At 50.1% G+C, this 13,449-nt stretch overlaps 1 protein-coding gene across 1 annotated transcript; it reads left to right on the forward strand.

The window, feature by feature from the left end:
- Window positions 1-9,437: 9,437 nt before the first annotated feature.
- Window positions 9,438-12,915, forward strand: LOC134049502 (sulfate transporter-like). Its single transcript, XM_062501985.1, has 3 exons — window positions 9,438-10,019; window positions 10,703-10,887; window positions 11,508-12,915. Exons 1-3 carry the CDS (start codon window positions 9,438-9,440, stop codon window positions 12,913-12,915), a joined length of 2,175 nt encoding a protein of 724 aa, XP_062357969.1.
- The last annotated feature ends 534 nt before the right edge of the window (window positions 12,916-13,449 follow it).

Genomic DNA, 13,449 nt, shown 5'->3' on the forward strand with positions numbered 1-13,449 from the left:
ATATATTTAGTTCATAGCATAATTAGTACCTGTTTAATTTATTTTCTAGAGATTCTGTAAGCTAAGGCATGATGTTATTCTTTGATGTGCAAATTCATAAAATATTTCAGGATTGGATGGAGAAGCAAATTTTCATTTCCTTGCTTAAATATTTGAATCCCAGCTCTGACAGCACTTGGTCCAGCTCCCAAGTGATCTAAAGACTCCACATGTTGGTAGGAAACATTTTGGTGAACTTGGGTCCAATTTTTTATATCTGATTTTTTACTCAAAGAAGTCAATTTAATGTATATTTGAAATGCAATTCAAACATGGTTAAGGAGAGGTAAAATCTTATTTTTTAGGATGAGGACATGATGCTTTGAGTCTTTGGTTTTGTGTTCCTGATCATCTCTAGTATGTTCTTGGTGTGTTCTGGGGTATGATTTTGTAATAATTGAAAATTCAGAATAATCTTAGATAATCATGAATAGTCTTCTGCAGAACAAACAAAATAGCAAAATGTGCCTGGGGTTTGTTGGAGAACCAGTTTAACCAAACAGGACCTCAGGACTGGATTAGATCCCAGCAGATCTGACCAAAGTAATTTCTGTGTTATTGGGGTAAAATGTGGGGAAATTGTGTTGTGTGCAGAAAAGATCACATTACACCAAATGTTTATAGGGAAAATTTTGTTTTGTTAGAGGTTGTCTCATGTTCTGTGTCCATCCTGTGCCTGGCTGTGCTCTCCCTGCCCTGTCCTGTCTGAGCTGTATCCATTGTTATTTGTAACTGTTCTTGTGCCTTTTTGTCACTGGAGATTTGTTAGCATGAGAATTTTCTGTCCAATCTGATAAAATAATTGGGATTTCTTCAGCACAATTAAAAGATGAGATTAATGGTTTGGTTTTGTGGTGTTTTTTTGTTTGTTTTGTTTTGTTTGCTTTTTGTTTTGTTTTTTATTTGGTTTTGTGGTGTTTTGGTTTCTTTTGTTGTCAGATAAATGCTTGATCACGGGATGGGTGAGGTTGGGAGGGACCTCAGAGGGTCACTGGTGTCACCTCAATGCTCCAGCAGGGCCATCCCAGAGCACAGGGCACAGCAGAGTGTCCCCAGAATATCTGGAGTATCCAGGGGAGGAGCCTCCATCCCCTCTCTGGTGTCTGGTCAGGGTCCTCAGGACACTCTGCTGGCTCAGGGATACCTCCTTGCCCCCAGAACCCCCAGATCTTTCCCCACAGAGCTGCTCCAGCTGCTCCCCCCCAGCCTGTGCTGCTCCATGGGGTTGTTCCTCCCCATGTGCCCTGTTCTCCTACAGCTGTGCCCTGTTCTCCAACAGCTGTGCCCTGTTCTCCAACAGCTGTGTGCTCTGTTCTCCTACAGCTGTGTGCTCTGTTCTCCTACAGCTGTGCCCTGTTCTCCAACAGCTGTGCCCTGTTCTCCAACAGCTGTGTGCTCTGTTCTCCTACAGCTGTGTGCTCTGTTCTCCTACAGCTGTGCCCTGTTCTCCTACAGCTGTGCCCTGTTCTCTCTCTCTCAGCTCTGTGCCCTGTTCTCTCTCAGCTCTGTGCCCTGTTCTCTCTCAGCTCTGTGCTCTGTTCTCTCAGCTCTGTGCCCTGTTCTCTCAGCTCTGTGCCCTGTTCTCTCTCTCAGCTCTGTGCTCTGTTCTCTCAGCTCTGTGCCCTGTTCTCTCTCTCAGCTCTGTGCTCTGTTCTCTCAGCTCTGTGCCCTGTTCTCTTTCTCTCAGCTCTGTGCCCTGTTCTCTCTCTCTCAGCTCTGTGCCCTGTTCTCTCTCAGCTCTGTGCCCTGTTCTCTCTCTCTCAGCTCTGTGCCCTGTTCTCTCTCTCTCAGCTCTGTGCCCTGTTCTCTCTCAGCTCTGTGCTCTGTTCTCTCAGCTCTGTGCCCTGTTCTCTCTCTCAGCTCTGTGCTCTGTTCTCTCAGCTCTGTGCCCTGTTCTCTCTCTCTCAGCTCTGTGCCCTGTTCTCTCTCTCTCAGCTCTGTGCCCTGTTCTCTCTCAGCTCTGTGCCCTGTTCTCTCTCTCTCAGCTCTGTGCCCTGTTCTCTCTCTCTCAGCTCTGTGCCCTGTTCTCTCTCTCTCAGCTCTGTGCCCTGTTCTCTCTCAGCTCTGTGCTCTGTTCTCTCAGCTCTGTGCCCTGTTCTCTCTCAGCTCTGTGCTCTGTTCTCTCAGCTCTGTGCCCTGTTCTCTCTCTCTCAGCTCTGTGCTCTGTTCTCTCAGCTCTGTGCCCTGTTCTCTCAGCTCTGTGCCCTGTTCTCTCTCTCTCAGCTCTGTGCCCTGTTCTCTCTCAGCTCTGTGCCCTGTTCTCTCTCAGCTCTGTGCCCTGTTCTCTCTCTCTCAGCTCTGTGCCCTGTTCTCTCTCTCTCAGCTCTGTGCCCTGTTCTCTCTCTCTCAGCTCTGTGCCCTGTTCTCTCAGCTCTGTGCCCTGTTCTCTCTCTCAGCTCTGTGCCCTGTTCTCTCTCAGCTCTGTGCCCTGTTCTCTCTCAGCTCTGTGCCCTGTTCTCTCAGCTCTGTGCCCTGTTCTCTCTCTCTCAGCTCTGTGCCCTGTTCTCTCTCTCTCAGCTCTGTGCCCTGTTCTCTCTCTCTCAGCTCTGTGCTCTGTTCTCTCAGCTCTGTGCTCTGTTCTCTCAGCTCTGTGCCCTGTTCTCTCTCAGCTCTGTGCCCTGTTCTCTCTCAGCTCTGTGCCCTGTTCTCTCTCAGCTCTGTGCCCTGTTCTCTCTCAGCTCTGTGCCCTGTTCTCTCTCTCAGCTCTGTGCCCTGTTCTCTCTCTCTCAGCTCTGTGCCCTGTTCTCTCTCAGCTCTGTGCCCTGTTCTCTCTCTCTCAGCTCTGTGCCCTGTTCTCTCTCTCTCAGCTCTGTGCCCTGTTCTCTCAGCTCTGTGCCCTGTTCTCTCTCTCAGCTCTGTGCCCTGTTCTCTCAGCTCTGTGCTCTGTTCTCTCAGCTCTGTGCTCTGTTCTCTCAGCTCTGTGCCCTGTTCTCTCTCTCAGCTCTGTGCCCTGTTCTCTCTCAGCTCTGTGCCCTGTTCTCTCTCAGCTCTGTGCCCTGTTCTCTCAGCTCTGTGCCCTGTTCTCTCTCTCTCAGCTCTGTGCCCTGTTCTCTCTCTCTCAGCTCTGTGCTCTGTTCTCTCAGCTCTGTGCTCTGTTCTCTCAGCTCTGTGCCCTGTTCTCTCTCTCTCAGCTCTGTGCTCTGTTCTCTCAGCTCTGTGCCCTGTTCTCTCTCTCAGCTCTGTGCCCTGTTCTCTCACCCATGTGGGCACCCAGGGCACTTCCCAGCCCAGGTAAATCTGGGCACTGACTGCTGCCACTTTCACCGTGCTCTGCCCAGCTGCTCTGTGCAGCCAGGACAGGGTTTGTTGTGCCATTAATAACCATAAGCAGCACGTGGGGACAATGATGTGCCGGGAGCAGCACCCTCCTGTGGGCCAGGACTGAATTCCTGAATGTGGGAATGGCCAGGTTTGTGCTACTTGTACTTTACTATAGGTGTATTTCATGGTTTGTATTACATGTATTACCTGGTATTACACGCTCAGCCTTGAACAATTGCTGCCACAGGTTTCAGTACTCCTTAAGATACATCAAGCTGTGCCAGGGAGGTTTAGGGTGGATGTTGGGAAGGGTTCTTCCCCCAGAGGGTGCTGGGCATTGCCCAGACTCCCCAGGGAATGCCAGAGCTCCAGGAGCATTTGGATGGATGCAGCACTCCCAGGGATGCACAGGCTGGGATTTTGGGGCTGGACTTTGATGGTCCTTGTGCGTTCCTTCCCTTTGATTCTGTGATTCCATCCCTGTGGAAGGTTCTGTGGCTTGCTTAGGTCATGGCCAGTAAGAGCCAGAAAAACCTGGGAGCAGCTGTGTGGGCAGTTCCTGTGACATTCTGTCTGCAAACGTGTCCTTGAGTTATGGAAAAGACTTTCCTGGCCCGGAATGGCTCAGCTTTTTCCTGAGGATGCCTTTTACCTTAGGGGACCTCTGTGCACAGGCTGCAATTTCTGTGTTGGTGCCAACAGAGTGGAAGGAGCACTGGGTTATGGGGAATGCCTGCAGGAGCTTCCACCTGAAAAGCAGAGAACAACCATTGCCTCCAGCAAAACGAGTCTGGTTCACAGCTGAGATCACCAGCTTCACCCAGCAGAACTTTTACCTGAGCTGCTTTAGGCTCTGCCTTACCTGGGATTAACTAATCCTTGCCATCCATGCTCCTGTGCTTGGTGGGACCCCCCAGCTCCATCTCCTGGCTCTGGGGGCTGCTTGGGAAAGGTGTCCCAGGGCTCCAGCCTGCTCAGAGCCCTGCCACACCAACTTGCGAGCACTTTGGTACAGCTTTTGCAGCCCTTCCTTGTGATGAAGCTTCATCACCCCTTTCCCCAAAGTTCTTGACTCCCACCACACCCTGTGACAGCATCCCAGTGTTTGAGTGGTGGGAAAAAAACTTCTCCTGTTTAAAATCTGATGGAAGATCCAATCCTGTCACGTGGCAGGAGACTAGACTAGACCAGATTAGATTAGGTATTAGACACCTTCCACTGTCCCAGGGTGCTCCAAGCCCTGTCCAGCCTGGCTTTGGGCACTTCCAGGAGTGGGGCAGCTTTTCTGGGCACCCTGTGCCAGGTCCTCACCCTCCTGATGATGCCAAATGTCCCGGGCTGGGTGCCAAATTCAAACGTGTCTCCACGTTTTCCCTCCACTGCATTCATCTGGAATCAGTTTAATCTGTTTGCAGAGCCATTACAGCCTTTCCAGTGATTAGCTGGATAATCTGGAAAAGGCTCATAAGCACTGGGAATGTGTCATGCAGGGGAAATCCTGGGGACAGCAGCAAGGGGCAACAAAAACTGGAAAGGAATTTTTCTCATCCTTGTTTGTACAAAGACAGAATGCTTCCCAAAACCTCTGTAGCTAATGTGCTTGGCTCTTTTTTCCTGTCTTCCAGGAGTGAAAATGCTCTTAATTGTTTATTTGTAGTTCTGGTCCCTCTCAGCCCCCACGTGCAGTGCCATGGGCAGTGACACTTTTGTATTTGTGTTATCCTTGCCCTGCTGGATCCCTGAACGTTAAACTGCTCTGCCAGAATACAGGGGGCTGTGAAAAGTTTTTGGGATGTGTTATCTCTTGCAGAAATGTAAATTATCCCTTCCCAAGACACAGCTGGAGAGGTTCTGTTCAGCTTTTCTGTCCTCAGCTGCTTTTGTTGTGTTTTGCCATCTCAGGCACCAGTCCTGGACTTGTCTCCTTTTCCTTTTTTTCCCCGTAAAAAAGATGATGTTTTGCAGTAAATACATTTCAAGTGAAGCTGAAGCAGCAGCCATCCAAAATACTCTCTCCCCCCCCCACCCCCCCCCCGCCAAAGGTAAGGAAAAACATCTCTCTTAACCTGGCACCTTTACCTGGCTCACTTCCTTTCTTTTTTTCAAATAAAAATTGTGATTTAAGTCATGGGGACTAAGCCAGGCTGGCCCATGACCTGAAACCAAAGTCACAAATTGATTTAAAACCTTAGAGCAAATCGAGCCCCTTTGTGCAGTGCAGTTAAATCTGTTCCAAGGAAAGCTGGAGGTGCCAACTTGTGCTGTAAAACAAAAGGGATTCATCTACCCAGCAGCACAGGCTTCAATTTGCTGCATTTACCTGCTGCAAAAAGCCTGGATAACAATCCCAGACCCAGAAAATGCCACGATTTTTGCTGATTTTAAGCTAGAAAGCAGCAAATGCCACTCCTGCATTTCCTTGTACCTTGGCACTGCTCTGTTTCTTACCTGGCTGTGGGATAGATGGATGTTAAACTGCTCACACACCATCCCAGGAATAAAATCTTTGGATTTCATGCTCTGGAAAGCAGAGGGGGCTGTGTCAGTGCAGGCAGGGTCCTGTCTCCACCTGCATTGTCCAAAACCATCTGTGCAGCCCAGGATGGAGCAGAGCTTGGAGGGAGTTTATAGTGGCAATAAAGAACAAACCTTGAAGATGCTTTTGGAAACAAACTTGTTTCAGCTGTGCTGACCTTGCATGGGGAAGGCAGCACAGCCCTGGGTGGCTCAAGGTCAACTGAAGTTCCCTGGTGGGTTTGGGGTTGGTTTTTTTTGGGCTGCATTTCTCACAGGAAAGTTTTGTAATTTGAAAATTTTGGTGAAACTTTTGCCTCACCTCATCCAGGAAAAGGAATTCCAGAGACATCCACGGTGTCACCAAGGGTGTCCTTACAGCCCCTCTGCTGGGATGGAGGACATGGGATGACCTCTCCTCATTCTCCCACCAGAATTTCCAGCACAGGGAACCAAACTCACAAGGAAACCAGCAGGGACAGGGAGCCTGAGAACTTCAAAAAGCATGGAATATTTTCAAGTAAACTGTGGAAGGTATTTAAACAGATATTTATTATTTGAGTATACAAGAGCATCTGGGGGTTTGAACATAAGAAAGGGGAGAAAAAAGTTCAAGGGGGGGATGGCAGGGAAGGCTTGGAGGCAGAAGCCTTGGAGAGGGGAAAGAGCAGGGCTCTGTCAGGGTATCAAGGAAATTTTAACAAACAAAAGAGCTCCAGAATATATAAATGAAGATGGAATTTGGAAGGAAAAGCAGCAGCAGGCTGGAGGCTGAAAGTAACCTAAATCCTCCCATATGTGGGAAAAGTTCTTCACCTCATTTTTGTGGTGGACAGGGCAGAGATCCAGAGCTGGATCTTCCTAAATGAGAGCAGACCCAAAAGATGGGTTGTGCTCAGCTGTGTTTCATCCCAGGGAACAATCAGACAAAATCCAGCCTGGGCAGCTCTTCAATGGCTGACTCATCACTTCTCCAGTGAATTTCAAGATGAAGGATTCATAGAGAAAATGGAAATTTGGGTCATTTTCTAGGGAAGAAGATGAAAAAAGAAAATGAGTGAGTAGAGATCACATCATCCAGGCCAAGGCACAAAATGAGCTGTAACTAGGAACAATTGCAAAGTGTCTGAAAGGAAGGAACATCTTTTCAGGACAAGGCCAAGGAAGGACAGAATCTGTTACTGAGAGGACGGGAGGGGAAAAGGGAACTCTCAGTGATGCACCTGAAAATACATGAGCTGTGGAGGAACGGCAGAGAAAAAAAGAATTTATATAAATAGATAAAAACATGGAGCAGCTGCCTCCTTACCATGTGCTGTCATTTTCTCCTGCTGCCAGAGAACACGGATGTTTCTTCTTTATTTACTCCTAATTACTGAGATCCAGACTTCCCCTGATGAGATAAATGTAGCTCAGGATGCTGGTTTCCCCCTTCTCTTCCCTCAGGGTATCTCCCCAGCCTCTCCATCCAAACCCTGTGGAAATTCCACCACTCCATCCCCACTCCAGCTCTCTGAATGCTGTGGAGCATTTTCTCAGCCCCCTCTCTAAGAAAAGCCAAGGTGCCTGACTGGCAGGCATTTATCCAGCTGCACATCCAGCGAAATCTGGACTAGGAAATGAGCTGGAAAAGAAGGAGGCAGAACAAGGGGAGTGGGAGTCTGTGCTGAGAGGTCTGGTGGAGGTTGTTGGAGCAGCTCACAAGGGCAGAGCAGTTCCAGCTGGTATTTATGAGGCTGCTCTTTCCATTCAGGGTGATGAACAATCCTTTTTTTCCTGGTTGCTGCTGCAATTGCTCACCTTTACCTAGCAAATAATAAAACCCTGCTCTTTCCCCAGTTGTGTTTCAGCACGGCAAAACCCCTAGTTACGTGTGCTGGTCTCTAAAAGGCTCTGCAAAATGTGAAATGTGCAGATTGGACACATCCAAAGCTCTCCCTGAAATAACCTGTGTCACCACAGCTTTGCTCTCTGCTTTGCAGAGCCTCTGTGGACGTAAAACTGCCAGGAAAGGAAAGTCATTCTGGGACCAGTTTTTCTTCTTGGTTTTTGGCACAAAAGCTTGTCCAGAATAGATGAAAACCTGAGCAAAGAAGCCCAGCAGGACCTGAGCTCGCTCAGTTCAGAGAGGGGCAGAGCAGGGAGGTTCCTTTCCATCCCTCCCCTTGTTTAGCAAACACTTCTCCAGATCCAAGCAATCCTCTTATCTGGCACTTTCTCTAAGCCCCTTCAATCATTCTTGGTGTCCAGAACAAGTTGTCAGCCAAAATACCCTCTCAGAATGGTGTTTGTTTTCCAAACACTGCTCTGTTTGGCGTCTCCAGCAGCTGGACAGAGATAAAACAGAGATGGGCTTGGATCAGGAGCTCAGATCCCAAGGGAGGTGGCACTTGGGGCCACTTTTCCTCTGCCCAGGGGGTGCTGCGAGCTGGGCACAGCTCTGTCCCCAGGGCAGGAGCTCCAGGTGCTGAGGAAACACCCAACTTGCAGCCAGAGGTAAGAATTGCTGATGTGTGCAGGGCAGGGGAATGGGATTTCTCCTCATCCCAGTTCGGTTCCAAACCACCTAGCCACTCTGGGTGTCCCCTCAGGAGTGGTTTTTTTTTTTTTTCTGTGTGTTCAGTTATCACAAAAATGTGTTTTGTTGCAGCTGCATTTTGACTGAAAAAATCTTGGAGTAGCTCTGGAAGGTGTCCCTGCTATTTAACCAGCCTCAAAAAGCAGGATGGTTTCATTCTGCACATGGGAGCCCCTGCTTGATGCAAGCCACCAAGACATTTTGAAATCATGCACTGTTGAACAAAAAATTAATTTGCAAACGATATCCCTTAGTCACATCTCAATTCCTAAAGCATCCCTTGGAATATCTTAACGTTTCCAAAAATAATTTTTTGCCTGAGTAGCAGGGACTTGACAGCAGTCAGAGTTCTTGGAGGAGTTTTGGTTTCAGTGAAATTTCCCAGAAATTCAGTGAAGTTCCTGTTTCAAAACAAGGGGGATGTGGAAGGAGCACAGGAGGGGGGGTTCTGTAGCTCTGCCCCTGATTTGGGGGTTGTGGTTAATGAGTGACAACAAACGAATCAACCTTGGGGAAAATGCTTTTGTTTGATTTATTTCTATTTATTTATTTATTTATTTATTTATTTATCTACCCATGTCACAAGTCCTGGAGATAAGCAAAGCCCTTTTGTGCTCGTGCCTGCAGCCCCTCAAATAGAAATTTCTAATTTCTTCATGCAGAAAAACCCATTTTTACTGCACTACTCATATTTTTATAGGGATATCAGAAGGCCCCATGTTAAATCTAATTTGCTAACACTGACACTCATTTTACTGGTCAGTAAATGGATAGGATGTATGTCTATCAAATCTCTCTATTTTTGGTTAGTTCACATATTTTCTTCACGGATTCTCATGGGACAGAATTTTTTGTTGTTACAGGTCTAACCTGTTTTTCTTTCCAAGGATAGATTGTTCTGCAAACCGATTGTCATTCCTCTAATTCTTTCTCATCACAGGTTAGTTGTTAATTCAGCAGAGCAAAATGATTTTGTAAGGTCTTTTTAAAATAAGATTTCTGCCTATAATTCAGTACTCACCCCTGCCTTAGCTCCCCTGGAGACATGGAGGACACGTCCAACAAAGGCGCCCTGGGCTCCCCCAGCCCACAGGAAATCCCTGCCACTTTTATCAGCCTGGAGGAACACGAGCCCACAGATTTCAGCACCAAGGAGTTCATCCTGGAGAAAACCAGAGCGACCTGCAGCCCCCAGAACCTCTGCTCGTCCCTGCGCCGGCTCCTCCCAGTGCTGGACTGGTTACCCCAGTACAGCCCCAGGACACAACTGCTCGGGGACGTGGTCTCAGGGCTCCTGGTGGGGATTGTGGCCATCCCCCAATCCATCTCCTACTCCCTTTTGGCCAACCAGGATCCCATTTATGGCATCTACACCAACTTCTTCTGCAACATCATCTACGCGGCCGCGGCCACGTCGCGCCACGCCAGCGTGGGCTCCTTTGGGGTGCTGTGCCTCATGGTGGGGCAGTCTGTGACACGTCACCTGCAGCTGGCAGGGTATGGGGACAGCAGTGCTGCCCTCGGGGACAACTCCAGCTCCCCCAGGAATGGGACAGAGGGCTGTGACAGGAGCTGCTATGCCATCACCGTGGCGCTTTCCTTGAGCTTTCTGGTTGGTCTTTACCAGGTACAAATGGTTGCTCTTGTGCTGTTTCCTTCTTGGGAATTTCTCTGAGTTTGGGATCTCTAAGTGTTGGTTCCGACTGGAAAGTCCCGAGAAATGTTTCTAGACCCTGACACCCTTGAGTGTTTGTGAATGCAGTGATTCTAAACGGGCAAACACAGCTGAATGGGGGTTGTTTTCCTCCGTGGGTGAGCCAGGTCCTGGGATGTGTCTGAGACATCCTCAGGATGAGACACAGCACGAGAGGAGAAGGATCTGTGAGCCACCTTCCCAGCACCTCAGTCCTGCAGCTGGGCAGCTTAGAGCAGGTTTGGGGCTGACAAGGACCACCCTGCCATGCTCCACTGCCCAGGCCGAGCTGTCACCGACCAATTCCAGGCTTTTCCACTGGGACAACTAAAAAAAAAAAAAAAGAGCATCACAACTGAGTGATACCCAGAGCTGCTCTGATGGGAGGCAGCAGCAGGGACCTCGTAGGCTTTTTTGTGTGATATCCCCAGGTGCCACAGAGAAGTGTTAAAGGTAGGTCTCTCTAGTTTTCCATACCCCAAGACAAATCCCTCCCATGGAATGCTCAGCACCGAGTAGTCAGAGCTGCTAAAGTGGCATCAAAGTGGCGTGAATTGCCAGCCAGCCCTTGCAGCTGCCCTAAGCCATGCTGAAGCTGTGGCTGGTTTGCTTTTCAGATCCTGCTGGGGGTTTTACAGCTGGGTTTTCTGGCTGTCTACCTGTCAGAGCCTCTCCTGGGTGGCTTCGTGACCGGCTCCAGCCTCACCATCATCACCTCCCAGATGAAATATCTGCTGGGGCTGAAAATCCCTCGTCGTGAGGGGGTGGGCTCCTTCATCCTCACCTGGGTGGACATTTTCAGGTATGTGAAAAATGGAATTCACTCCCCTGGTAAAATGTAAAAGGTTTAATTAAAAGACAATAGGAGATAAAAATAATGCAAAGGGTTAATAAGGGTGGGTGCTTGGCAATCAGCCAAGAGCACCCCTGCTACTTTGGAGACAGAAGTCTTAAATACCTTTAAATACCTCTTAAATACCTTTTCCATTACTCCAACCTGTTAGATATTCATAGACCTTTTATGCATTTTCAAACTTCTCCATAAACTAGCTTGCATTTTCCAAGAACTCTTTAGCGTGGCCACTCCTTGGGTCTGCCTTTTTAGAGCACACCTGTTTCTTGGTTGTGGTTTTAATACATCTTCTTTATCAACTTTAATTTGGGCTTTGGCTCCTTCTTTCCACAGTGAGTGCTGATAATTGGCATGCCAGCAGCAGGGTCCTCATCATCTGTTCACTAGGAGTTATTTCAACCAAGCAGACAGTTTAAGCATACTATTAAGTATTATTGCTATGCCTAAATTTTGCTAATAGCAGAAAATAAAAATGATATGCATACAGCAAAGCTATTTTAACATTATATGTGTAGCATTCCTTTTAATACTTGCAAAAAGTCAATGATAAAACATGTATTTAAAACAAGGTACATCCACAACACCAACATCTGCGACCTGCTCACCAGCCTGGTGGCTCTGGCCATCATAGTGCCCGTCAAGGAGCTCAACGAGCACTACAAGGAGAGGATGAAGGCTCCCTTCCCCATCGAGCTGCTGGTGGTCATCGTGGCCACCGTCATCTCCCACTACTTTGACTTTGAGCAGCGCTACAAGGCTGCAGTGTGTGGGGACATCCCCACTGGCTTCAGGAAACCCACTGTGCCAGACACCAGCCTGTTTCCCAGCCTGGCGCTGGATGCTGTGCCCATCGCTGTCATTGGCTTCGCCATGACCGTGTCCCTGGCAGAAATCTTTGGCAAAAAGCACGGCTACGCCATCAGCGCCAACCAGGAGATGATCGCCATCGGCATGTGCAACCTCATCCCTTCCTTCTTCTACTGCTTTGCCAGCTCTGCTGCCCTCACCAAGACTCTGCTGAAGGAGTCCACGGGCAGCCAGACCCAGGTGTCAGGGCTGGTCACCTCCCTGGTGCTGCTGCTGGTGCTGCTGTGGATCTCCCCTCTCTTCTACTCTCTCCAGAGCTCCATCCTGGGCGTGGTGACCATCGTCAACCTGCGGGGTGGCCTCAGGAAGTTCCGTGACACTCCCAGGATGTGGAAGCTCAGCAAGCTGGACACGGCGGTGTGGTGGACCACCATGCTGTGCTCCACGCTGGTCACCACGGAGATCGGGCTCCTGGTGGGAGTTTGCTTTGCCCTGCTCTGCATCATCTTCCGCACGCAGAGACCCCGGGCCACGCTCTTGGGCAAGGTCAGCAACAGGGAGGTCTACGAGGACCAGGCCACCTACAAAGAGCTCAGCAGCATCACCAATATCAAAATCTTCCGCTTCGAGTGCTCCCTGTACTACGCCAACAAGGATTATTTCAAGGCTGTGCTGTACCAGAAAACTGGGCTCAATCCTGTCCTGCTGGCTGCCAGGCACCCCACGCTGGTGGCCCAGGCACACACAGACACTGGCAGCAGCAGGGGCTTTTGGAGCACTGGGTTTGGCTGGCTGAAAAAGGCCAGGAGAAGGGATGAGAAACCTGTGGCAGATGCTTGTCCCCCCTCCACAGACCTGCACACCCTCATCCTGGACTGTGGGGCCATGCAGTTCATAGACACCGTGGGTCTCTCTGTGCTGAAGGAGACACACCACGACTACAAGGAGGTCGGTGTCCAGGTGCTCCTGGCCAACTGCAACCCCTCCATCCGCCAGCGGCTCCGGGAGGGAGCCTGGGCTGGCCAGGCAGGCAGCCCTGGGGGCCAGCTGGCCTTCCACTGCATCCACGATGCCGTGCAGTTCGCTGAGCGCTGGCACCAGGGGGAGAGCAAGGACAAACAGGCTGCTCTCCCGGACCCCCAAGAGATGAACTTCCAGGTGTCTTTGTAGCCCTGTGTGCGAGGAAAGTTTCCAGCGGGGACGGGCTCCGGGAGCGGGTTCGGTGTTTGTGCTCTCGGAGCGCAGGAGGGGCTGGGATGCTCTGCCAGCAGCTGGGATGGGGGAGAATGATGGGGAAGGGCTTTGGGGAGGGCTGGGCAGCGGAGAACGCTCGGGATGGGGCGGGAGGGATTTGGGGAGGGTTGAGCAGCGGAGAACGCTCGGGATGGGGCGGGAGGGATTTGGGGAGGGCGCGGGAGCTGCGCTGCCACGCGTGGGCGCTGGGGGGCGCGGGTGAGCCGTGCGCGCGGCCGGGAATTCGGGAAGGGACCCCAAAACTGATCCCATTCCCTCCTGCCATGAACAGGGACCCCAAAACTCATCCCATTCCCTCCTGCCATGAACAGGGACCCCAAAACTGATCCCATTCCCTCCTGCCATGAACAGGGACCCCAAAACTGATCCCATTCCCTCCTGCCATGAACAGGGACCCCAAAACTGATCCCATTCCCTCCTGCCATGAACAGGGACCCCAAAACTCATCCC

Source organism: Cinclus cinclus, chromosome 14 (assembly GCF_963662255.1).
Source record: "Cinclus cinclus chromosome 14, bCinCin1.1, whole genome shotgun sequence".
NCBI lineage: Eukaryota > Metazoa > Chordata > Aves > Passeriformes > Cinclidae > Cinclus > Cinclus cinclus.